General features: G+C 42.2%; 2 protein-coding genes across 2 annotated transcripts; both read right to left on the bottom strand.

Moving 5' to 3' along the window:
• On the bottom strand, positions 1–18,307 carry rps6kal (ribosomal protein S6 kinase a, like). The gene is made up of 22 exons (XM_022205170.2): positions 18,002–18,307; positions 15,395–15,454; positions 15,176–15,292; positions 15,010–15,091; positions 14,814–14,894; positions 14,494–14,573; positions 13,661–13,767; positions 12,781–12,818; positions 12,450–12,592; positions 12,288–12,358; positions 12,070–12,158; positions 11,807–11,871; positions 11,295–11,397; positions 11,003–11,127; positions 9,983–10,105; positions 8,728–8,817; positions 8,490–8,648; positions 8,244–8,405; positions 8,028–8,104; positions 7,652–7,769; positions 6,626–6,766; positions 1–1,313 (listed from the first exon to the last, which is right to left on the bottom strand). The coding sequence occupies exons 1-22, from the start codon at positions 18,026–18,028 to the stop codon at positions 1,188–1,190; spliced, it is 2,184 nt and encodes a 727-aa protein (XP_022060862.1). The 5' UTR covers positions 18,029–18,307; the 3' UTR covers positions 1–1,187.
• A 748-nt stretch (positions 18,308–19,055) lies between these two features.
• On the bottom strand, positions 19,056–26,846 carry hdx (highly divergent homeobox). Its single transcript, XM_022205173.2, has 11 exons — positions 26,462–26,846; positions 24,417–24,579; positions 23,900–24,046; positions 22,462–23,643; positions 22,327–22,383; positions 22,007–22,153; positions 21,029–21,227; positions 20,862–20,941; positions 19,926–20,027; positions 19,659–19,781; positions 19,056–19,571 (listed from the first exon to the last, which is right to left on the bottom strand). The coding sequence occupies exons 2-11, from the start codon at positions 24,480–24,482 to the stop codon at positions 19,302–19,304; spliced, it is 2,373 nt and encodes a 790-aa protein (XP_022060865.1). The 5' UTR covers positions 24,483–24,579; positions 26,462–26,846; the 3' UTR covers positions 19,056–19,301.
• Between the last annotated feature and the right edge of the window lie 345 nt (positions 26,847–27,191).

The following is a 27,191-nucleotide window of genomic DNA, read 5'->3' as shown; positions in this document are numbered from 1 at the left end:
TGCATGTCAATAATGATCTTTAATGTCAATATATACAGAACTTGAAAGAAAAATAGAATCTTAAAAATCAAATGAAATAAATACAATATCATACAATTTCCACAATGTCTTTTTGAAGAGATATCCATGGAAATATATATTTTTTAAATTCAGCCTCTGGTTCGATGGGGTGCGTCCCGTCCCCCCCAGAGAAATCCCTACAGCTCCCCCACATGCTCTTCATCATCTTCATTTTATATATATATATATTTATCTATATTTATATATATTTTTTGCAAACAAGAGTTTCTGTTAAACATTACCACATTGTTTCACCTTCTAGACATTATCTTTTGTCCATCTGCAGCTTATTAAACCTCTTTTGATACATTGTTAGCATCACAAAGTAACATGAGTCAGACGGTGAACTTTAAGGGAAAAGGGGCTACAGGTTCTGTCCACACATGCGTTTATGTTGCTAAAAGTGCTGGAAAACGATTTTGATCCTGATAGACTTTTTAAAATGTGCAACAATTATATTTTTTCTCTTCATTCTTTTTTGCTTTTTTTTCTGAGAGGAAACAGTCTTACGATATCGGCCAATATCATCTCACCAGCACTCCTGCACATAAATCGTTACTTCACTTTGAAGAAGAGAAGCTTCGAGAGAGCGAAAGCAACCGAGGGAAGGTGGGAGAAACCGAGGAAGAGGATGGCAGAGTGAAGATGAAGAGCAGTGGGGAGAGAAGGGTGGGGTGAGGGGAGGGGGCACAGTTTACCAAAGCAGCTTTGAATCAGCCAATCACAGTGAAGGAGAACATCAGCTGGTGCATTTCTTCCCCACACAAGGAAGAAAGAATGAAAGGCGAGGAGGGCAAGTGCATATGAAACCTGTGGAAATAAATACAAGTCTGTCTCCCCAGCAGTAACAGATATGTGAGATTCCCCTCTTTTCCTCTTCGGCTGACTTCTGCGCAATGCAACCTCGTCCAGCGTGTGTGTGTGTGTGTGTGTGTGTGTGTGTGTGTGTGTGTGTGTGTGTGTGTGTGTAAGTGGGTGTGAATGTGGATGTCGGGTGTGTTAAATAAATAAGATTCAAAAAATAGGGAGACAGTAGCTCTGACTGGCCAAGACTTGGGTTCGTGTGCGCATCTGCGTATGAGAGTCCGACAGAGTGAGGTCCAAACTGGAGGGTGAGCGATGTGAGTCTACATGTCTGTTGAGGTGAGTTTCTTCATGCTGCGTCTCTGGGCTAAACTGGATGCCGCCACGGGCTCCAACACCGGCTGACTGGTTTTCTGGCTCAGTGCTGAGTAGGTGGCAGCCATGGCTCCCTGGAAAACAACAAAATGGACGCTTGGATTTAGCCTGAAGCACAGATGTACCACTCTAATCAAAGTATGTCTATTTAACTGGATTGCTGGTTTGCCTGTTTCAAAGGGGGAATTTAATATTAATCAAAGTGCACAGAAGACTGGGTCAAAATGGTAAGACAAGAAAAGCACTCAGAGAGCGCAATACTCCGTTAAGACTGCTCAGTCGTACATTTCCAACGGATGAAATCTTGAAAAAATTCGTAGCAGAACACAGCACCAAAGAATGTGGCCATTTAATAATGATGTACCCACAAAGGAAATGACCTTACGCTGAGCACAGGCGTGTGTTATGCATGTGTATGTTATGTACGAATACTGAATCGCATGACCAAAATATGTAGTGGCTGGCAGGAATTGATGGGACTCAGAAACACCCCAAGAATTGAATCAATTGTTCCTTATATCATTTTGGACAGATAAGTTCAGATAAGTACGCAGCGGTGGATCACAATGATGCCATCGTCAGCAGGCAGCTGACGTAATGTTCACTTGTTGTCATGGTTACAGTGACACCGTGCTAATATCTCGCAATGATACAGAAATCTTCAACAAATCAGTGGATCCAGACTAAATGCTGCATCATTCCCAATCACTTGGTCCTTGTGCCATTTTTGACCTTCCCTGAAAATGTCATTCAAATCCGTTAAGTCAGTTTTTGAGTAATGTTGCACACAGACGGACAGACAAACCAACGGCGATCGTCACATAACTTTGCCTCCTTGGTGGAGTAAAAAGCATGTTGACTTCAATTCTGCAAAATCAGACCAAATCCAGCAGGACATCTTGGTATCTTTAGCATACTACATTTGATACACTGTGTAATGGGCCATGATTCATTTTTTCCCCACACATATGAGGTACTTCAAAAGACTGTTATTGCAATTTTTTTTTAGTACTGGACAATGATTAAATTTTTTTTATTGCGATTAATCGCATGATGTTCTGCAATTAATCACATTGTACAAAAATTAAATAATGAATTTTAAAGTAGTCTATTCTGCACTTTAAAAAAAAAAAAGTATTGCTATATGAACAAAAATACAGTAACATTTCGTTTGCAAACACTTTAAGCAGAAAAAGTGCTTTTTAACAGCAGTATTCCCTTTACACAGGAGCAGTGAAAACATTCCTTGTAAATCTCAACCTAAACATAAATGTAATCAAATCAAATAAAACCAAAGTTATTTGCTACAACAAGGGCATTAATGTTTTATCTGGTTTGTTACAGAAAAACAAGTCACCCTCAACAAGTCCAGAGCCTCGATCATAACGTAACAGGAACCTTCCCAGCAACAGCCAGTTAACATTTATAAATCTGTTTCCTTATTTTTTCTGAGCAGATACCAGCAGAAACATTTTTCTTTTATCAGGGAGCAGCAGAAACAGTCTATGCTTTGGCGACTATAGTCCTGTAAATGGGTCGCCTGCTACTGCTGCAGGTTGAGGCTCATATGTGATGTCATTCATTGCAATCCTAAGAACGTTCCTCAGACCAACATCTTCCACAATCCTAATCAGAAGCTTGTCTTGTTTTAGTTTATCTCTATTTTCTCCCTCCTCTGTTAGTCTGGGTGTGACGTGATGACGTCCATCCCAAGTACTGATCAGCATCCAGCCTCCTGTTATCCATGGTTTGTGTATTCAGAGCCAGTGAGCAACTAACTTTCACAATAACAATTTGAATAAAAAAACTTGTGTTAATGTGTGATAAAATGATTGCGTGTGTTAATTAGTGCCCAGCCATATTTGTGTCAATATATTTTCAACATAGTCTCCTGTAGCTTCACTGCACTTCGTCCACCAACATTCAAGGTTCATTGTCCCTTCATGAAAGAAGGTCACATCTGGACCATCGGATTTTCCTCAACAGCATGCATGGCCTCATCATCATCACTCTGAAAATGGCGACTACACAAGTGGGTTTTCAGTTTGGGAAACAGAAGTCAGACGGTGCAGGTCAGGTAAGTAAGGTTCATAGCAAAACAGTTTGAAACCACATTTGGCTGTTTCTGCCACCGGATCTTTGTGGATGGGAGTATTGTCCTGAAGCATCAGCAGCCAGCTCAAAACTTTCCTCCTCTTTTTTCTTTGATTGCTTCAAACTGAGTTTTTCTGGACAGTGATAGAAGGCTTTTATTTCTTGTTTAAGACTGACGTCGGTCGGCTTTGTGCTACTAAATGAGTCCAGATTTATGACTCTGTAATACTCATTTCACCACAGAAATCTCCACTTATTTGAAAAAAAAAAAATACGACTTGAATGTCAGTTCAGCACTCATCAGCAATGCAAAAGTATCAAATCCATTAATCTTGACAGGTATGGCTGCAACTAATTATTATTTTATTACCCATTAACGGTCTATAAAATACCATTAAAAAATGTCAATCACAATTTCCCAGACCTGTCAAACAAGTCATATTCAGATGTCTGACAAAAAGTACAAAACCAAAAGGTATTAAATATGCTGTCATTTAAGACAAAAAGGCAAGAACCTTCAAATATTTACCATTTTTGCTTGAAAAGTTATTTTACTTGAACAGGTGCATCACATTCTGCGTGAGTCACAGCCACTTCCAGCTCATTCGACACCGTGTCACACAACATTTGTTCATGCAACCCACTTATCTAGATATGAATCAGAGACACGTCAGGCATTATTGAAAAATAAAAAATAAAAAACTTCCAAACTGGGAGAAACAAAAAAAAAACAAGCACTGTGTGGGGCTTCTCAAAAGTGCAGATATCGGTTATTAAAAGTGACCAAATGATTCAGAGAGCCACACATTTTGGGAGTATAGATAGTATTGGTTATGAAAGGTTGCAGGGGTGGAATTTAACTGAAATCCATCATTTTGTATATTCAAAGAGAAGTCACAGGATATAGTTAGATATCTGCAGAGATGGATTATTATTTTCTAATCGATGACATTAAGGAAAACTCAAACACAAAAGCCACATTCAATGTACACACCTTACACATGACTACACTGCAATAAGGAAGTGTGGGAAGCAGTATTACAAATGTTAAGGACATTAAAGACGTGTCTTCTACACTTCAACAACAAGTGGACACCACTGGAATACATAACAAATGAATGGTAAGAATGAAAAGGATTGCACTAGATTATAAGTTTCAGCTGGTCAGGATAAAAGATGGAGGTCCTTGATAAGAGAAGAATGGTATATTATTAGTCCAGTATATGTGCACCTTAATATATATCACATATTGCATTTAAGTTCATCAGATGCCGAGTATTGAGCCTGTTTGTTTATTGTGCGGACTAAATATGTACTGTATATGTAAGTACATTTTGTTCTGTGTTGTTTGGTTTGTTCCTCTTGTCCTGCTTTGTGGTTTAAATTGTGTTTTGTTAATGTCAAAAAGGTATATTGAAAATATTGAGTTTTTTAAAAATAAAATCTCACTAAAAAATACACATGATAAAAGCACAAATACTGATGGTCAAACTCTTACTTCTCTCCCCTCATTTGCTGTCAACTTTCTGGTGTCACTATCTAATAAAGATGGCTTAAAAAGGATCAACAACAAGATAAGTGATTATATAGAATTCTGTATACTTCTTGCAGAGTTAGCTGCTGCTAACTGTGTCAGGATAGAAGAGGTGGCTAATTGCTCTGGAGGTCACAGAAGGGCAAGTTGTTGTTGTTCAAGCGAAACAGAGGCAACAGATACACAAAGAACACTTCCTGACAGCACAGCAGTGGAAACCAGAGGAGCATTTAGATATAGAGCAAGGATTGAGCTGTGACAGCGGGTATAACTGATGACTAAGAGCAAGATGAGGAGCCTGATAGATGTAAAATAATGCACGGTCACAGCCATGCTAATAGCGAGGTAGATTTTAATATAACACGCGTGAGTCTGCTGAACTATCGCAGCCTATCTGACGTTAATTGTGCAGTCTGGTGACGGGGCGTTAATGATGCTGATAAAACCTGCTGATACCGTCCTTGGATGACGTGCAATGTAACAACACGTGCACTGAAATTGCTCCGCAGACATGACAGTGACCTTGATTACGCTGCTTTCTTTCATAGTCCCCTCAGAAATAACAAAGAACTGTGTCGGTGAGGTCGAACAGGCTGTTGACCTCCTGAAAACTACCTGAAGCACGAGCCAAGATCTTTTTTTCAATACCCTGCAATGTCTTTGTCTTTAAAAGTTAAAGGGAGCAAAATAAAAGCAGCATAGCTTATAACTGGGTTAACATTTTTCAACTCTTACATGAATAAACATCGATAGAGAACACGCACCGATTCCTGATGGCATCTCGGTAGGTGTGAATCTATGAAGAAAAACTTGTTTCATTGGACAGTGAGTGTGTTAAGAGGCACAAAGTGAAGCTCTCTGTTGACGGATGATCCTCCCTCACTTGTACTCATTGACTTCGTGTTGTATTTGAAAAAACAAGACCACTGACAAATGAAGATTCCTGAGCAGGGTGGCAGGTGACTGGGTGAAGAGTTTAGTAATGTGAGAGTGCCTCTGTACAAAGCTGCTGCTGCTCTCAGATTAGGAAAGGCCAGCTAAGGTGGATCACACACTTCTTCGGGATGCTGTCCAGGCAACATGTCAGTGTAGGGGATCGAAGAACAACGGCCTGGGAAGAAACTCCAGGATGTGATGGACACTCTGCTCTGATTTGCTGTTTTTACTGCAACTTTTTCTGCTTTCAAATGGGGTCATGTTCACGCCGTCCTTTACTTTGTAAGTGGAAAGACCGAAAGAGTCCGGCTCGAAATTTGAGATGAAAGTTCTAATATCAGGTTCATGTTGAAGTTTCTTAGAATTTTTACTATTTACTTCTTTCTTCGTCCTAAACATGCAAACAACCACAAAAATGATTCGCTATTTTGAGAATTGTGTGAGACAACAACCTTTTTTTTTCCAGTCACCTAGCAACTGTTCCCTCCTCGCCACTTGAAGATCAAACACACTACAATATACAAAAAGATGAGTTCCATTCGAGGAAGCATCTGATCTGGGTAAGTGGCAAGATGAGACAGGATGGACATGACTGCTGGGCAGGAACTGGTATTAGCGATAGATGGGATTAGAAACGGATGAATCACCAAGGATCCCTTTTATTCGTCAAGAAGCACAGACATAAGGGTATGAAATCAAATAGAAGAGTCCGGCACTTCTTGTGAAGTTGTGAGACTGTGTCAATCTGTGTTGAAAACTGGTGAATTCAGGGCTGTTTGTTCATGTCTTTGTTAGTTAGCTGGATACTGTGTTTCTGCTCACCTTGACGAGGTGCGGTGCATCATGGCGTGTGAGCTGGAAGTGCGGTAGCGTATCTCTACACGTGATCCAGGAATGCTTTAGAACCTGCTCGGCTGTGTATCGCTGGTGAGGGTCCACATGAAGCATATGTGAAAGCAGGTCCTGGAAGGTAAAGCCACATATGAGGAAAAAACATAAACTCCATCAATTCATGCTGTTCTAAAAGTTAGTTTCTTGGATTATTATAAGCAGGTCTGGCCAGTATTTCATTGAGTAAAAAAGATTCTGGTGTAAACCAAACGTTTAAACTCCTTTCGCTAGGCTCACGATTAAAGGAGACTGAAATTTGAGGTCGTAGCTGTGAAAGTCTCCACATTAAATGCCTGTGGATTCCTCTAAAAAGCAGTTCAGTTGTTTAGATTTGCTTTTTTTCAACCTGTAGTACAATTTTGTTTTTTTTATCTGGTTGTTATGGATTTCATGGAGGGCTTTTTCTGGCACAGACTGCAGCTTGAGGGGGTGACTACACACAAAAAGGCAACAAGTTTGTGTTACAGACAGAAATCGTTCATCACTCTCCTGTCATTTCTGTGATAAACAAAATAGTCTTGTGTGCTTGGGTAAATGAAACCACAATTAGCAAAACTGGTTAAGAATTTGAATTGCAATTTCTATACCAAATTCCTGTCATTATGGTGGTTTTCTTTTGGCGCACACCAAAACTGTTTTGGGGCCAACAAAAACTCCTCTTTGTCTTTTAGTCATTTTTTTATTTTCTATTGTGAAGCACTGTGATGTCTGCTTTTGAAAGGTGCCAGACAGATAAAGTGTCCCTAACATAACTAAATATTTTCAGCACTACTCTGAGTATTTAATCACTGCCTTTGCAAATCCAGTATTAAAGACGAAATACCAGCAAAGTAGCTACATTTAAACAATCCAAATCAGGATAATTCATCAACAAAACTTTAAGGATTCTCATTAGTCTTTTTCTCTCCACAGTAACAGTGTAGCTATGAAACAAATTCAAAGCACCGGGGTGTGCACCTTTGAGGTGTCTGATACAGTATCCCAATTGCCACCCGTCAAAGAGAACTTTCCGGATCCTATCCGAAGAAGAATCTCCTCTGGTGTGTCATTTGGCCCATTAGCGAACGGTGTGTACCTGACAGAGGGTTAAAAAGCAGAGGTTAGGAAAACACATCACATCGTATTACATGCAGTGTTAAACTTCAAAGACATTACTCCAGCTTCCAGGCAAAGAGAAAAGTAGTCACAAGAGAGCTGTTGTACTTTTTATGTTTAAATCACAGCCCTTCTTTTGAGCTCCAACTTTCTAAAGGCATTAGACTGGTTTAGGATTTTGGATGCTTCGTCTACTACTAATCATTTCCAACAAATGTGTCCCTGAATGCAGCCTTACCCTGCCAACATGGTGTACAGTAGAACTCCAAGACTCCATATATCACACGCTGCATCATAACCTTGTCGCATTAGTACCTAGAAAAGAACAAAGAAAGACAGGTAGAGACTCCTTAACATCACAGAGTAGGAATGATATATTCTTCTTTCTTTTTCCATGCTTTTAAATCATGTCTTCCAGGTTTGGATCTTACATAACCACTGCATCATCTCTCACCTCTGGTGCCACAAAGTTTGCAGTGTAACAGGGGGTGAGGAGCAAGCCATTGCCTCCCCGAAGCTGCTTGGCGAATCCAAAGTCACAGATCCTGATGGAGTCAGGATTCCCCGAGTCATCCATATATAAGATGTTGCTGGGCTTCAGGTCTCGGTGTACCACCTGGAGAGGAGGAGGAGATGAAAATATTAGAGAAAATCTTTGAATTTCACTTTGGTTTGTGTGTTTGTGGAAGTGTTTGCTCACCCCTTGGCAGTGGAGGTAGTCAACAGTCTTGGTGATGGTGTAGAGCACAGCGCTGGCCTCTCTCTCAGAGAAAAACTTCTGCCTGAGGATTTTATCCAGCAGCTCCCCTCCTTTCATCAGCTCTGTTACCAGGTATACATACCTGCCCTCATCATACACCTAACAGAAACACAACAGGTCAGAGTATACCCTTCAAAATGTACCCATCTTAGAAAACTTAAAGCTAAATGTTACTGACGTCTTTCAGAGTGATGATGTTGGGGTGCTGTCCGTATCGCATCAGGATTTCAATCTCCTCAGAGGGGTCCCTCTTACTTTTGTCTATAATCTGAATAACATGAAAACAGACAACAGTACTTAATGATTTATCAATTTCCTATGTAATCTTCTGTGCAATTCACAGCAGTTGACAATCTCAACCATCCATGATTTTTGAAACACCAAAGCATTCCTGCAATCTCTGAGGCTGTGCTGCCCTCTACTGGTGTTCTGGCATGACTAACCACATCCAATAAGAACACTCCATTTTCAGCAGATACCAAGGTGTAGAAACTCTATGAAATCACAATTTAGAAACACCAAATGTGCATTCACAGTACAAGCACGCTTTTTAGTTGACTTCAGTTCCCTGACAATTAAAAATGTGCTGCTTTTACTCTAGTTTTCTTGGGCCTACTGTGAATAGCAACATGCAGAGATATTTAAAAGACATGAACTGATGACCAGCGATCCTCATTGGTCCACCCAAAGCCTAGAAACCAAAATCGGTGCCAAGCCCCATACCGGTTCAGATCCATGTGTTATCACTTAGTTGTATCCATGCTGGGTGCTGGATCCACTTAAATTATGTGTAATATCCAAGTGGTATGTGATCAGACAGCACTGATCATGAAGCACTGTGTATGTGTGTAAAGTAACAACAGATGACAGCATATTAGCAACCCTAACGTTAGCAGCAGCAGCAATGAACAAGATATGACTCTTAACATTGAATGAGCAAACTGGTGAGATTGCCTTTCTTGTGCTGGATGCAAACTAACTGCAATGCTGATCCTAAATGAGTCACGTCTGTCATACGTCACCGTGACAGCAAGTGCACTTAAAGCCGAAATAACACGAAGAGTAGTCTGTTTCAACCCGTGAGGGAGGAAGAACAGAAAAACTGAATCTGTTTTACCAACTTTCTTATAAAGGAAGGTGGATTATCTGCATCACAGCACCTCTGGGGAGAAGGCTACTAGTGGTACATTAGGTGAGACACCATGTTTTGTTTTAAAAAGTTGTAAGTTAACTAGTATCTGTCAAGATTTCATTAATAGGCGGGTCTGGTTTGATTCTGCGTGCAAATTTCTAGGTCTTTTTGAGTTTGTGAACTAATATGTGGCTGGGGAAGACCTCTGCTGCTGACTTAAGTTTGATACTGAAGCTCAGAAAAAGACGATGTTCAGAAGCCATACCGACATTTTTATTCACAATCAAATCTAACGGGTTACCTTCACAGCATAGTCCATAGCAGAGACTCGGTGTACACAGCGTTTACAAATAGAGTAGGAGCCAACCCCTATGTCTTCCTGCAGCTCGTACAGATCGGAGAACTTGGCCGAGCCCCCGTGCATCTGGAAAGAACAGGAATAATAACTGTTATATTCCAATCCAATCCAGCAATGCATCTGTCACCTTCTGTCCTTGTCTCGGCATGCTTTTGTTTTGCAGGATATGATTATTCACAAGCAGTTCCATTCCTGTTCGGCCATAGAGGTCAGTGCAGTAAATGATATGTCCGAGCATCTTGGTGTTTTGAGACACACAAACGTTTTATTTTTTCTCTTAAATTCACCATAGGAAATTTCAGTGGTAACATTATAAATTACACATTCAGCAGCAAACGGTTTTCTGCCATTTTAGTACTTGGCTGCGTGCTCGTACATTACATAACGACAAAATACTGTCAAACTAACAGTTGCAGGTGTGACAGAAACTTAACACACGTGTTTTGCAAAGGATATTGTGTGTAGGTCGGCACTGGAACACAACAGCCGTTACAGGATAATTCAGGTTATTTTGTACCCAAGTTTCTGCCATCACATCAAACTATTCTGACTGAATATTCCTTCGCCGTGCTAAAATTGGCTTCTATGTTTGCCAGAAGTCTCTAGGAAGGAATTGTTTTACACCACTAGAAAGACACCAAATTAATTATTACAACTACAATGTTGTGATAATTGTTCTGTCACACTTACAGATGTGCTAAGTATGGTGTCAACTCCCTTGCAACAGTATTTGGATGAACTTTTCTGAGGGCTGTCTGCCATCTGACATCAGTATAAAGCCCCACAGTAAGTAGTAGCTGCTTCTACTAAGTCTCCTGCTGCAAAATGTCAAAAAGCTATACAGTCCAGCATTAGAGGTAAATGGAGCTAAAGAGCAAAAACTGTGTCTTTGTGAGACCTCTATGTATGAAAGTCAAAAGTGTGATAGAAAGCTTATGCAAAGCAGAGACGCTGCATGTTCACCTGAACTATGGGGAGTATGCTGAGCAGCGGGGAGCTCTTGTTCTCATCCATCGGGGCTGGAGCAACAAAGCTGAAGCCTTTGAAGAGCTGGTGGGCGTTAGCACTGGGCGGGATACCTGGGGAATCTAAATACACAAAGACAGTTCATAATATAGACAAACTGTGCACACAAATACCCACTAAAGTTTATAACCAGGCCTCAGTTGCGGTCTCCATGGCTGCAGGAGTGGTTGCTGCTTGTATACTCAAAGGTGTGTGAGCAGAACATGTGCTTGTGTAGGTGTAGTCTCACCTTTAGGCGTTTTAGCAGTGAACTCTGGGTCGAAGCAGAACGTGTCATCCGGTTTACCTGCTGCAGGCTTGAATGGGGGCTGTAGCTCTCTCCTGTACAGTTTCTGAGGAAAAAAAATGAAGGCACACAAATTCAGAAAGCACACATCCATGTTAAGATATCGAGCCCTACCGCGGGCTGTTTGGATAGTGTGAACATATGTGCAAGAGCAGCCAAGACCCCTCCCAGATTAACCCCCTCCAATCCCTCCACGGCTCAGTCCGGCCAATAGCATCCTGCTGGCTCTTAAACACTCACGCAGGGCTATTAGTGCACACACAGTGAGAACTGGACCTCTGCCCAGACTCGCGCGCACACAAACATAGTAGCCGTGTGCCAAGACTGATGGCCAGTAGTCACCAAGCCAAACGTTTGTTAGGTGTGAATCCTCAACAGAAGCTGGGGAGTTACATGTGTGTGTGCGTCTATGTGAGAAATGGGAGGGAGAAGTGTGTGTGTGTGTGTGTGCTCACATTCCAGTCGATGGTGGAAAAGAAAGCGTGCCGTTTGATCTCCTCCACTCCATCGGACCCGGCCCCTAAAGACACAGATCACTTTGGTTCACTTAACCTGGCACATTCGATTCTATTGTTTTCACAAGATCAACACATTCACACATCTTTTTTTGCTCGCAGTGGGTCTTCAGCACCTAATTTAAGTGGGTGCCAAAACATTAACAAGCTTCAGCTGAGGGAACAGCGCAATGGAACGATCAAAACACCTTATTTTTCCTTACCTAGTCTGTTAGAAGGGTTACGTTTAAACAGCATTCTCAGCAAACTCTGGGCTTCCAAGCTTAGGAATTGGGGCATTCCCAACTTAGCTCTGGGGGGGAAAGAGGAAGCTACAGGTGAATATGAGCAACAAGAAGAGCTCAGACTGATCGTTACTTACATATCAAAACTTGTCTGACATGCTTCCAGTGTCTTAAAAATGCCACATATAATGACTCACTTGAGAATCATGTTCATGGTCTCGTTGCGGTCTTTCCCTTGGAATGGTAATGTCCCTGTTAGCATCTCAAACTACAAACACACAGTAGGAGAAAAGATCAATAAAGTGTTATTTTATAGGCATGCCATGAATTGAAATATACATTTGTGTGAGTCTGTGTACCATTAATACTCCCAGGGACCACCAATCTGCACTCTGCGTGTGTCCTCTCCTGTTGACCACCTCAGGGGCCATATACTCCACCGTACCACAGAAGGAATAAGCCTTCTTATCAGCATCTACTGACTCTTTACTCAAGCCAAAGTCTGCACAACACAATTGCAAATTAAAGTGTAACTGAGAAGAAGTCTGCAGATGCTATAAATCTATTTTTTTACACATGGATTTAATATGAAACAGCTGAAATGACTAGATGAGAACATACAATAAAAACCAAACAAGTCAGACAGTAGCTCTGTTTTACAATAATTCTGGATTTGGTCATACGACGTACCTGTTAACTTTATATGTCCAGCTTCATCAAGTAAGATGCTGAAAGACAAGAAGAGTTTTCCGCAGGTGAGCATCAAAAAGCTGCTACTGCAACAGCAGCATTCAAGTCTTCTCATGCCTTTGTTGCCTCCATAAATCCCTTGAAACTTATTTGATCTAAGAGTTTTGTGTGGAACTTATCCTGGAGTTCTGAAGGTTTCAAGTACATAGAAAAGAACAGAAACTGACAGATCACTCCCTACTTGACGTAATTTCTGCCTGGGGATAGTTTTTAGTGAAAGCAAAAAGACTAAAAACTCACTAAAGAGCTTTGACTCTAAATTGCAGAAATAAGTGTATGGAAATTAGTCTATGGAGAAAGAATTCAGTTTCGTTAAAGGGCTTATTCTACTAAGTCTGATCAGCTTCAATTTGCTGTGAAAGAGAGTAAATCTCTCTTTAGCATCTTGTGATATTATTTTATGTCAATGTTTTATGCAGATATAAGGGCAATGCAAATTCTCTTCCAGCAGACTTTATATAATACTAATAATTAATCTATTAGGTCCTTGAAATCTTCGCAAACAGAATAAAAATATAATTTGCCTTTTCATTACACTATATTTTCATTATAAAAATGGAGGTGAATCATAAGAAGATCTTGAGTGATGTGTGTGTCCTATTTAGCTCGACTGGTACTAAAACATACAAGAGCACACTTCAGTTTTGAAAATACAGAAGTTAATGTGGCAGTCAGAAAATCCTTCATGGCTTTAGATTTGTGACGACAGATGTTCATAATGAAACCTAATTATAAATTATAGTTGTGTGGGTTCTTTCTGTATTAGATGCAGCATCAGAGTGGAAAAGGTCAGAGGTGAAGGTGACATATACACACGTACTTCTCTGGCTTGAGATCTCTGTAAACTATGCCCAGGTTGTGCAGGTGGTCGAGGGCCAGGGCCAGCTCTGCAAGGTAGAATTTCACATCTTCCTCTGTAAACATAACCTGATAAGAACTGGACAAATTTACTCTCTGAACTCTGAAGAGAAGAAAAATTCAGAAGCAAAGGAAAAAAAACATACACACACAACTTCAATATTAAGCTTCAGTTACCACAAACACAGAAAACAGAGAATCATTATTATGATCGTCACAATATCAACATTTTCAAATGGGGCACACGGTTGAGCAAGCTGTTGATTTGACACTGCTGGCAGCTATCGCTTCTGTTCTGAGACACGCTTTCAACACAAGGTCCATCTAGAGAACAATCATGCATTGTTTGAGTACCCTGAAAGCATTTGAAAGGAGCTGATTTGGGCCTCGAACTGACAAGCAACTGATGATGTAAAAGCGAATAAAGATTCCAAGAAAAGCATTTGTGTTTCCAGGAGGAATTCAAAACAAAAATCGGAATTAAAAGCACTCACAGAAAAACAGGAGAGACAAATGACTTGGCAGTACTTATGCTCTTATAAAATAACGCACTCTTGCATTCTAAATCTGCACCTGTTCCATTTGTAGCTGTCATCTTAACAATGCCTTAGGGTTTACAAATGACCCTTGCAGCATCTGTGGCTCAGATTTTCACAAACATGTTTAAAACATTAAAGGTCTAAATATTTGAATGAAAAGGACATGCTATACTTTGCTTTTCTAAAAGGCAAAATAACAAAAACAGGAAAGAGCTTTGAGCTTAATGAGATGTAATGCAACAAAACGTCAGCTTACCTCTTTGGATAAGCGAGTGAATACATCCCCTCCCCTGAGAAAGTCCAGTATTAAATACAGTTTCCCTTCTGTCTGAAAGGCTGGGGAGGAAAGAAACTAATCATTTATCCACAAGATATTCACACAATGTTAAGTATTGTTCAATAACTGTGCAATAACATTCAACATACTCTGATAAATGATGTCAACAAAGATGTTTCTGATGAGAACATGAAGACGTACATAAGCAGCTTATCCCACATTCAACCTTAACTACGATGTAATCTGTATGATCATATGTAATCGCCCGCATGTGATGGACATACGAGTGTTTCTCTTACCGTAGTGCAATTTCACTATGAAGGGATGATTGACTTCCACTAAAATGTCTCTTTCCATTTTAGTGCGAACTCTGTCCCTGACTAGAAAGACAAGAAAAAAGGCAAAAGGGCAGTAAGACGCTGTGGACAAACCATACTAGGAATTTTGCAAAGCAGTGTTTCGTGTTGAGCTTGACTAAAAACAGCGTTGCGTTACCTTTCAACGATGCCTTTTTTAGAACTTTCATTGCATATAACTGACCAGCATCTGGACCCACAATCTTCCTGACAAGAAACACCTGAGACAGCGAGACGGAGAGTTTAGACAGATACAAACGCCTGCGCTAACCAAAACATTCGATTGTGCTTCTGGTTTTCCTCACCTTGCCAAAAGAGCCCTGGCCGAGGACTTTGAGTAGTTCAAACTGAGATGGATCAGCTTTTTCACAGCCCTCTTTCACATGGTGGGTGATAGGGATCTCCTTATATGTCCCGTCATCCTACACAAACAGTATCAGTATGAGACAGACACCCACAAGGCTGCAGGTATGTCATCCTCCACGCATTCAGACGCACAAGACCACAAGCTCGGCATTACTTACACAGTGTGAGAAAGACTCTCCCTCCTCCATGGGCTCGTCCATGATCTGATGTCCATTGACCTGCAGCCAAACCAATGAATTTTATCAGAGGAGTCGTCACCAGTTAAAGACTTTCACAAAGCTTGTTCATCCTTGTTTTCAGCTGAGCAGGACTATGACTGCAGCTGCTGCACGCCCACATGTATGATGGAAGATTCAACAGATGAAACCGATGAGTCACATGCAATAACACAGCACTTTCACTTTTCCAACTGCAGCCCTATTTGTTGTCAAACAGTATGGAGTCCATACTTAAAGCGCGTCCAGCTGTCCAGCTCTCCAGCTCTCATCCTGTCCCTATAAAGCCCCTCATTATTAGCATTCTAGCTTAATCCCCAGCCTGAGCAAAAACAACATGTCTGACTGGCTCTGAGAGTCTGATTTTTGCTGGGGCTACAGTCAGCATTCAGCCTTCTGAGGACAAAGTAGGGACTGGATCATTTAGCTGACAGCAGTGGTAAGATGCTTTTCTTTTGAATGACCACAAAGAGGCATGCTTTAACCCACTCAGAGTCACATTTAAGAGGCTGCTTTATGCGCACTCACTGTGATGATACTGTCAGAAGAGAAATACCAGATGTGCGAGCATCTGCAAGTAAATCAGACAATAAACTGACCACCAGGACGTTATCCAGGACCGAATATTTAACTTCTGTGCGGAAGCTGAGCCTGTATTATGTATTCAGTCCACTGTGTTTGTGTGTTGAATTCCATCAAGCCTCTGAAGAGGGGGGATGAGTCATAGCGCTACGCAAGCCCACTCAGTGGGTGGAGCCACCAACACACACACACGTACATCCACAGAACAGTGGCCAACAAACCACTTTCCAATATCTTAGTGCTACAGAACAACATTACATACATAAACATTAAAATCAGGCTAGACACACATTTCAAAGCCCGCTATAACACTGAATAAACTTCAAAAATCAAAGCCTCAGTGCATCTGTGAAGTATAATATCCAGGCTAGCCAAAGCCAGGGCAGTGCTTGTGTCATAATTCACACATACACTTTCACTCCCACCTTTGCTGTGGCTCATCACGGCTTGTAACAGAGCGCAGCCTACACTTGCAGCACAACCAGGCGAGCCTTTTTCAGCCTTGCGAAAAATATGTCCGACAGCCATACATAATATCATCTCACATTCACTGATAGTGGCATCAAGTGTTTGATAAAGCAGCATCTTCAAAGTCAAAAACTGATTCAAAGTGGATTAAACAACCAGCATCCCCACTGGCCCGGTTTAGGTGGCTAAGCTGATGTTTACTTCTGTGCTTCTGTAATCTTGGCAACCTTCAAAGGTGCAGTATTCGGTAAACAGCAGATTAAAGTGTTTATTTGTAGCAAGAGATGCAAAACTTTTCGGTAACCTGGACATAATTCAGGTGTGACAGTTTAATAATGACTTATTCCGCAATTCTATTCACATAAACCTTCAGATCCTTTGACAGATTAGCGGAAAGTTGAAGAATTTAACGGCAGGACTGTAACAGGAGGAGGATTTAGTTCAAACAGGGAATGCTCTAGGTCAGAAGTGGATGTTGCAATGACTTTCTGTTGGCTTTAAAACGGCCACAGCAGTCAGACAGACAGTTTGAACTGTAGGTGTGAAAGACTGCAAAGAATCCCAGAGATGGAGAGGTTTAGGATGTCAGATTGGCTTAGCTGGACATGGAAAAACATCATAGGGGGTCCTGCAGAAAAGCAAACTGATTGCTTCTACAGTTGTCACAAGATAGGATTTTGATCATTCTTTGAAAACAAAAGGGCTAAAGATCATAACTCAACCTATAATTAATACAAGCCAAATGTTATGGTCCTGGTGAAGTAACTTTACGGTGATTTTGTAACGTAAATGCAACAGTAATGTTCACAAGCTCACTTTACAAGAGTATTTAATGTACTATTAGCTGCATATATTACGTTTTGTTAAATTATAACTAAAAATGTAGCTAAAAACCCCTAAGTTATAGCTATCAACTGCATCACAAGCCAGCTGAGTTGTGAACACGTCTGACCACATTCAACGCAGCTAGTGTTAAACTTTAAACAAATTTAACGCTTTAAAAAAGTTTGAAATGTTTTACCAACCAATACCAAACATACAAAAGCAGCTTTGAGTTAACCAAAAGCTGGAGGTCGGTTAAAAACTTGCCTCCCAAGTTTCAAGCCTGCGAGCTGTCAGCTAGCAACAAGCTAACTCCAAGCTAATGCTACATGCGCTGAGCTAGCTATGAGGCAAACTCCTCTTGAGAAGTGTAAATAACAACAAAAGCGAGAAAAAAGGTCGTGTGTCACCGGATAAAGAGGCCAACGCGTGTGCGGCACGGTAAACTGTTGGCGAAAGTCCGGACCGGCGGCTGAAAACTAATAAACCCGGGTAGTGCAACAAAAATAAACATCTAACCAGCTGTTAGCATTAGCTAGCATGTTAGCATGCATCACGGTGCGCTGCGGGTCGTGACGCGAATTTAAGCCTCGCAGGGCAAGCTAACTTCACGGGACAGCACCGAGCACGGAAAATGTTCGTCGAATTGACATGCAAAACGCACATTTGTCAACTCACCTCACTACTAACGCTGTTTACCTCCATCTTGTGCCAGGATTCCTCTCTCAGTCTAAGGCATCGTAGTCCACCTAGACCCCCGCTCCACGTTGCATGTTCTTCCCCTTGTGTGGAAGTCCGGCTGTTTCTGCTTTGATGTTCGGATGCACGCTGGGTGGCCGCTACCGGGACCGGATCCGGAGGGGACAGTGCGGGGAACGGTAGATGTTGATGACTGGATCGCACGCTCGCCGAGAACACCGCTACCCTGCCATGGATGCGAATATGGCGGCTACCGTGGTACCTGACCGTCAGTGAATGAGAGTTTATTGACGTATTTATGACGCAATTCAGTTAAGGATTTCCCCCCCATCCAAACCAAAGCAGCAGATCTGGAGATACAGAGGAGGGCAGAGCGGTGGTGGTGGTGCTGGCGTGGGAAGTGGGGGACTCGATGCTGTGTGACACGCTGTCACGCTGTGTGACATACACGCATCCGGCTCATGGACCTTTTGCTTGCGACTAGGAATAGTCACTGGCGCTGTGACAGGGGAGGCAAGCAGTTTAACCTATTGTTGACGCAGGATCAAATGGGGGAGAGCAAAGAACAGGCCATAAATCTGAGGTTCTCATTTTCAGGGTGCAAGTTGAATGTTTTAAAGCCACTGTTTCGTAAGCCTGCCCATCCCTAGTTCAAGTGGAAATAAGAGGCTTAAAGCTCATCCACTTTCTCTGCAGCTCTGTCTCCCACCCACAAGCACTAAGTCTTTGTGTGGTGAGATACTGGATATATACAGAGCTTCTACTTTTGTTTAAGGATATATACATCTAAACAATTATTTATAGATATACATTTATAGGTAGATTTGTCCATGATAAGACTTTTTGTACATCATTAATGGAAACATCTGTGCTCCAGTAGCAGCACTCTTGGTTGGAACATACAAATAGACTCACTATTATGTTACACTTTGACTGTTACACAAAACTTACATTTTTACATTTATGCTGTGGTTTCCTGGTATATCATAAGCATGTCTGAACCTATATTCTGAGAAAACGACATCGACACAGATAAGTTAGAGGTCTTTATTGTTCTCTCTGGAGTGAACCAGAGCAAGGCGAATGATATGCAGTAAAAAAGGCATCAGTCAGCCCAACAGTCGTAGTGAAGCATCAATCCACAGGCACTGGGCGCGGAGTACGAGTTTACCAGAGTGTTTGTGTAAATGTGAAAATCGTACAGTCTCTCTTGTGTGGAAGTGTGAAAACATATCTGTATGAGCTTGTGTGTGTGTGCGAGGTGATGTCAATGAGACAGTCACTCTTGTTCAGTAGCTGCTTCCAGCAGCTGCTCCTCTGATGCAGAGGGCTCTGTAACTTCAGTTATTGTATCGTCTTCGTTTATGGTGACCAGCGGGACTTCTTCGTTTGCTTGGCCGTGCAGAGGATCGATGCCCCTCGCACCGGCTGTCTGGGGGTAATCGTGGATGGGAGATGCATCTGCTGACTCAGCAGCAGCCTCGGCTCCTCTGTCCACTGCGATGTCCCAGTCCTGGTCTGAAGGCTGAGGTAGACTGGCCATGAGTTCCTAAACGCACACAGCACATTTCAGTTTGAATTTTACGCTCTCCTTCCACTTAAAGCTGATAGGCAAATGGATCAACTGTTATTATACCTGCTGTTTCTCCAGGTCGTTATCCCTCACAGCGTAGAGCAGGCTCTTCGTGAAACTGACTAGTTCCTGGTATTTTTGTTTTTGGTTCTCTAGCTCGTTCTCTAAGAACTGCACTTCCTCATGCTGAAACACAAGGGCAAAAAGTTACTTCACAGCTTGGGGTGGAGACAGTGCTGTTAACACACTGATTTTTATCCTCACAATGTAAACGGCAACCCACAGCCCAAACACTATTTGGTCGATCTCACACAGTGTGCGCGTTTTTACCTTGAATTCTAGCAGGTTCTGCATTTGCTCGAGGTCCGAAGCTACTAAATCACCATCTTCATCATCATCAACTTCTTCATCCTCATCAATTACTTCGATTTTCTGTTAAGAACACAGAGATCACATAAATCGTTACGTCATGTAAAGAAACTGTCAGATGTACATACAAGTCTTGTCTGTTCAGGATCTTGCTCTTTTCATTCGATGTACTTTTGGGTCAAACGCTTATTTATTTTCTCAAAGAAATAAACCATACTATTGAGTTTAAAAAGCCCCAAAACCTGTAACTTAAACAACACAGTGATGAACAAAGTGCTTTCAGACAAAGCAAATAAACTCTTGGTGAGAGAAGGCACTATCACGTCTGGAAATATACAATTGGTCACAGATCGGCAATCATAATACTGTTGGACATTTATTTATTTAGAAATATTGGGATGGACTGGATGGATAAAAGCACATTAAATGTATATTGTTTGTATAGCAGACCTTACACAAGATTTAAAATACTAGATATATTACATGAAAGTGAAAGACATCATGAAATATTTGTTTAGCCTAATTGTAACTATAAATTAGGACGCATTGGCTACAACAGTGGTCTGATAATCAAAACATGCTTGACTGGTGGGGAAGTTTATTTGTGAATAGTTGCCACTGGATTTGACACACTGCTGTAGGCATCCTTGGTACTAATTAATTAAAACATTATAAAGCTGAAATAACTATAAAAAAAACAGCAGTACTTCTACTATGATATGTTGAAATTTCTTCCTAAGAGGTCTGTTACAAATGAAAAGTATTAGAATGCAGCATGAAGCTCTGAGCTTTGATTTAATTAAATTCTAGTTTAAAAACTATCCCAAGCGGCATCCATTCCTAAGTGACTAAATTTAATGAGGCAATACTGTAATATGAGAAAAAGAGTAAAAGTACCACATTGTTGGCCAGCGGAGCAGCAGCGGACACATCTGTTCCATCCTCTCCGTCTCTGTGTTGTGAATCGATGGTGCCATCTAGATTTGAGAACAGTGCATGAATGCTCACATGCACATTTTGCACGGAGGTACGTGTTCATGCGTATTCAGTATCAGCAGACTCACCCTCAGAGAGGCACACAGATCCCCCATCGTTTAAGTCATCTCCAAGTTCAGGCGTACTGAGCGGCTCGCCGTCGGGGCTGAGGGCCACCGGAGATTCGTTTCCAGGGGATGAGGTTGAGAATACAGCAGGCCCGCCTTTAGGAGGAGGGATTTCAATACCCATCAGACGGTACTTCCTCCGTCTGTTACTGATCCATGTCTGCCAATCAGAAGACGCGAGAGAAAGTGTCAAAGATGTTAATAAAAACAAACTCATGTAAAATTCTAGAACATTGATTTGTCTTTTGGAAACAAATGTGCTGAATAGCAAGGTGAATGACAGTGAAAGGTTTTGATCACATTAAGTTTTCTTGCCCAGTTTCTGAGGACAATTTTGCACTGTAATTGTGTTCCCTCTCATACAAAAGTATTGCTCTTTTAAAGAAGAACACAATACTACTTTGATCAGTGTCAGAAAATACTCTACACCAAGCATGTGGAGAGAAGCAAAAGTTATAAACAGATGGAGAACTACACACTCACACTGCAGAGGCTGTTTAGCATTGATCTGAAGCTAACTTAGTGTACTATCTCTGTAGGCAGACATTTTTCTTGCTTGCAATAAATATCCTTGTAAGTGAGATGGCAGAGGGTCATGTGTGTGAGCTAGAACTGAGGGACTATATTTAGTCCATCAGCATTCCTACGGTGGCCCTGATACATAACTGCATGACTTTTACACAACTTTGTGTAAGTAAGTTATAAAACTTCAATGACCTAGAAAAGTTGTTTTCCTATTTTCTCATAGCCCTCGAGAGTCCAAAAACAGTGTTGCTTTCACAAAACGACAAAAAACAAAACAAAACAAGTGGCCAGACAATGCAAAGCCCGGAGCTTTCTCTCGTCATTCATTAGTTTCTGCAGCTGTTCAATGCCAGAAGGGAGCCCTGACTTGTCTTGATACTTTTTTTAAACCTGAAACTTTATGTGGCTGGTTACCTTGACTATTTCAGTGTCTACATTGAGTTGGTTTGCTGCAGCAGTGATCTTCTCCCTGCACACTGAGCCCAGGCTGGTCATGCCTCGGTCCCAGTAGCGCTTCAGCTGGATGAGATCTCCATCACTAAACTGGGTCCGATCCTGCAGCTGAAAACAAGAACCTCTGTCTGACTACACAGCATGCACACTGATCACAGGCACACTTACGAGTCATAGGATTTACCACATCTGTAGTGTTATTATGTATTATGTACTTCTGATTGTTTTGCAATGTTCAAAATGTTCACATCATTGCGTTTGTGTTGACAAAAAGTACTTACTGTTCTCTTTCTGGAGTTGCTGATAACCCACGGGGCAGCAGCCACACCAACTGAAGTCTGCACACAAACACACAAATATTTAATCTTTTACATCACTTTAAGGAACGATGGGACAGACAAAAGAACATTTCCTACCTGTGAGCTGGATTCCCCTGTAAGTGAGGTCTGTGCTGTGAGGGAGTAGCTGCCCTGAAGAGCTGTGTTGCTGTGAAGTAATGCAGGTCTGGAGCTAGTCATAGGTGGTGTGTGGCTTCCTCCGATGACGCACACTTCAGCCCCAGTCGGGCTGGGTGAGGTCTGCTCCTTGTGGATATGTGTTTGAGCGGCCATATTTGCCAACTCCTCTTCCCTTTGCCACTCGTCTTCCTCATCACCCGTTTCCATGGCAATAGAGAAGGTATGGAAGGTGTCCAGACGGTGAGGTGCCGGCCGACGGGTCTCCTGGCTTTTCCGAGCAGGTGCTTGTGCAGGTCGAAGTCGGTCCCTTTCACCCCTTTCTGACAAGGTGAAGACCTGCTGAATACGAGGTGTCTGTTCAGAGGAGGTGCCAGAGTTTTGGACTACGGACGACACCCGAGTCTTTTGTGGAGCCGGAGGCTGAGGTTGGGGGTTGGAGTGAGGTCTGGGCTGGAGCTGAGCTTGGGATTGTGAGGAAGAGGACCAAGGGCGAGTTTGCGCTGTACCGTACTGTCTAGTCCAGCTGTGAGGTACCACCCCTGCTCCTACACTTATCCCTCCCTCCCCAAGGGGTAAAGTGCCCTTCCTGACTGCAGTGTAGACTAAAGGCCCTGAGGCAGATGTGAGGGATGGGAGATTCTGAGAGAGTGACACTAACTTGGAGTGGACGGGTGAGGAGGTGGAGCTGTTCCTGCTCTGCAGCACCTGGTTGATCAGGGATGAGGATGTGTGTGCAGAGAGCTCAGAGTCTGACTGGGATGGGGCCGCAGGCCGTGGTCGGGAGCGAGGGACAGAGTTCAGAGAATAGATCCCAGTCAGTATTACATCGTTATTGTTGTTGTTGTTGTTGCTTCCACTGCTGAGGGGAGAGGAAGACGAAGGGGATGAAGATGTTGAGGAGAAAGACGGGAAGGATGAAGATGGAGGAAGAAGGTGCACGCGATTCTGGATGCTCCGTGAAGCTAAATCAGCAGGAAGCAGTGCCCCTGCCGCTAGGCTGTGATTGGACAGAGCACCTCCAGCTAATGTGTGATTGGAGAGGAGCCCCGCAGCTAGTCCGTGGCTAGATAAGGAATGAGACATGCCTCCATTCTGGTCAACTTTGGAGGCGAGTTTACGTCTTTTGTTGCCAACCCATGTCTGCCGGGGAAAAGTAATCAGCTCAGTAACACCACTTAAAAAACATTCTGCAAAACATTACAGGAACTAATTCAGCCAAGTGAGGATAATAATTCATGACTCAGATGAAGAACTCAATTACTTGCTACAGCATTACATGAGTACTTATATCAAAACACACACACACACACACACACAACAGTGCAACACAAATCATAGCTAAGTATTCTGCTTACCAAATTGCTCATTCACACACAAGCACATTTTATGGACCTACCCGGACAACACTGAAGTCCAGTTTGGCCTCCTGAGCACACTGCAGTATTAACTGGAAGCAGGCCTTGCTCTGATTGGTCATCCCATTATCATAGTAACGTTCTAGGATCCTCTGCTGTTCAGCTGTGAACACTGAGCGCAGGTTCATCTGAGAGGCAACCACAAAGATAAAGAACCCTCAAAAAGTTAGATAAGAATTCAGTTCTATTTAGAGTTCATTGACAGATCTTAGTTGATGATTAGGTTTAAGAGAAATACTTCAGCCGTCAACTTATCATTTTGACACTTGTGCAATTTCCTTTTGTCACCTCAGCTTAGACACAGCAAAAAGATGCATTTAGAGACCAATTTAATTAAAAACTGTGTGTTTTCATTATAAACTTTACTTCATCAAATGCTTAAACTATTACATACTTTTAATTCCCAGAAACATCACAGTCCTAAGATCCCAGCTTGTTAGAATTCATGCCATGTAGTTTTCTCTAGCTTGAATTACAACACAATTTTGATATACTCACAGTCTGCAGGCCACGTCTTTGTGGCCACGCATCCATTCTGCTACTGGAGGGGAACGGGGCAGCCATGCAGATCACAGCAAAACCTCCATATTTTCTAGGTTAGCACTATTTTGGTCGTACTCATCTTGTCTCAGTGTACCTGGCACACCGTCGAGTAATGTGGCTGAGGAGAAAGCAAATCAGTCAACATAAATGATGAGTAAAAAGAGCATGACGAAAATAATTACCACCCTTCACTCAAGAATTTGTATCATAATGAGAAGTGCAAAAATGTGTTTCATCATGTTGTAGATAAGTAGTCAGCATTCTGCCATTTAACCCTAATGGATCCCTGAATATACTCTTTATCACATACCTGTGGACTTTGGTGCTGTAATTCGTACTGAAATCCAACCACTGCACCTACAAATGCTGGATCGCTAACCCTAAATCTCTGTATATACTGTGTAGTGCATGCTTGTTAATATTTTCATTCCAGCAAGGTTGCTCTCTGCTCCACTGCACTACCATGCATCTACCATGCATCTACCTCATGTAAATGAAGTGTCAATAATCCTGCATTTATTCTTAAAAACTGCATTTATTACTGTATCATCACAATCTGCACAGTTTGCACAAAAGTTCAGATTCACTTTTAAACATGATTTAACACATATTTATAAATGTACACAGCGGGGAACACTTATTCTCGGACTGAAATCGGTTTAAATGCATGTGTGCATATTTGTAGGAGCACAGAAATAATATCAAATCCCTTGCTATCCCTATTAAGCTGAAAATTTTTACAATATGCTACCACAATATAAACTACTACAAAGCCACAATGTAACGTGAATGACCCTATCAGACAAGCTAACATGTTGTCTTTTGCAAAACATTTAACTCGGTGGTCTTGCATGAACCTGGGAGTTAAAATTTCACGTTAATTACAGTTTATGGCTGATTTTTTGGCCCAAAGCATGATAGTGTTGGCTGCCACACTCCAGCGACTTCAACTGTGCAATGAAACCAACAATTATGCTCCTATTTAATATTATTGGTTCTATTTTTGCAATGTACTTTTATAATATCAACAATTTTGCACTTTCTTGAATAAATAACAGCACTTTTGGCACCTTATTAGCACAATTTGTACGTTAATTGCTTGTTCTTTTCTACACTGTTTTTCTTGAATCAAACGTGCGAGCTACTGGATACCCTGCATTTCCCCAAAGGGATGAATAAAGTGTGTATCGATCTGTTGCAGGACATTATATTCTAACATGCTTTCTAACTGACACCTAAAGCAATAGTTCCACTCCAGTATATACATATCTTTGACGCAGCTAGCTTATATTTTTTTTAATGCGCCACACAAATAGAAACGGTAATGAATGGGGTCCTGCGCTGTAAATAAATGAAAGTTTCGCTGCAAACCTCTTCTGTGTACAAAGGAAGGAGGGAAAAAGGCAGCAGCGGCGGGCAGGACGGGTAAAGTGAAAAGACCTGGAGCTGCAGAGAAGCTGAAAAGCAGCGCTGGGTGAGTTGGAAGTGTAGTTACTGGAGGTTTTGATAAACACAAAGTCACATACGGGAATGCAGTGCGACCAATAAGCAAGCAGCAGGTTTATTTTGGCAGGCTGACTGCGCATGGCTACAGTCAATATGGAAACATTACGGGGAGAATTAGCGAGCAAATTGTGGGCACGTCACATTAGTACGGCACCGAGGCGACAGCCAGCGGACTCACAAACACAATTACTACACGGGAAGCACAAGACACAACTTCACGACTGAGTGCCGGACGGTAAACAGCACCGGGGGGCGACACAACGGCTGTGCAGCGTTAGCCTGCAGGCCCGAGCGGCCATGTCTGAGCCAGCCAGCGTTAGCTAGCATTAGCATAGCTTTCCCAATGGATAGCCGCGGCTAAACTTTTCCTTCAAATCCGTGATTTCCCGACCCCGGCGGGACCATTCGCACTGACCCGGGCTTCGAGCGGACACCGGCAGGTAAAACGCTCCGGGAGAACCCGAAGCCAAAAGTGAAATCACCTCCCTACGTACCATGTTTGATGTCAAAATCACACGAACGTTCAAATTCAGCAGATTTCTTCAGCAGTCCCCTTTTGCTAGACAATGAAATCAGAACGTCCGATCATCAATTCTAATCATGATTGTGACGTGTGCGCAGACAGGAGCCAATGGGAGGCCGAGATCATCGCAGTGACACTAGGAGAGGGCTGAAAACTGAGCGCCGTGGTCCCGCCCACCGGTGACTTTGTTCAGCGGGCTGCTGGAGGAGGAGGAGGTCACAGACATGGAAGCAGTTTAACTTTGGGTGGGAAATGGCCTGTTTCCTCCTCGGCTCAACGTGTCAAAGTCTCGGTTCAGGTGGCGTTACTTCAGATTCCTGCATTACAGCCGGAAATGTTTCACTGCAGGTTACAAAAAAACTATATAATGTCTACAAATGTAGTAACCCTTCAGTAGTTATTACACCTCACATTGCCAAGCCATTTAAACATCCATCCATCCATTCTCTATAAACTGCTTTATCCTCACTAGGGTCGCGGGGGGTGCTGGAGCCTATCCCAGCTGACTCGGGCGAAGGCAGGGGACACCAGGTCGTCAGTCTGTCGCAGGGCTACATATACAGACAAACAATCACACTCACATTCACACCTACGGGCAGTTTAGAGTAACCAATTAACCTCAACATATTTTTGGACTGTGGGAGGAAGCCGGAGTGCCCGGAGAAAACCCACGCATGCACAGGGAGAACATGCAAACTCCA

The sequence above is a fragment of the Acanthochromis polyacanthus genome, chromosome 10 (genome assembly GCF_021347895.1).
Source record: "Acanthochromis polyacanthus isolate Apoly-LR-REF ecotype Palm Island chromosome 10, KAUST_Apoly_ChrSc, whole genome shotgun sequence".
Lineage (NCBI taxonomy): Eukaryota > Metazoa > Chordata > Actinopteri > Pomacentridae > Acanthochromis > Acanthochromis polyacanthus.
Note: the sequence above shows the minus strand (reverse complement) of the source record. Positions and strands in the feature narration are given on the sequence as shown.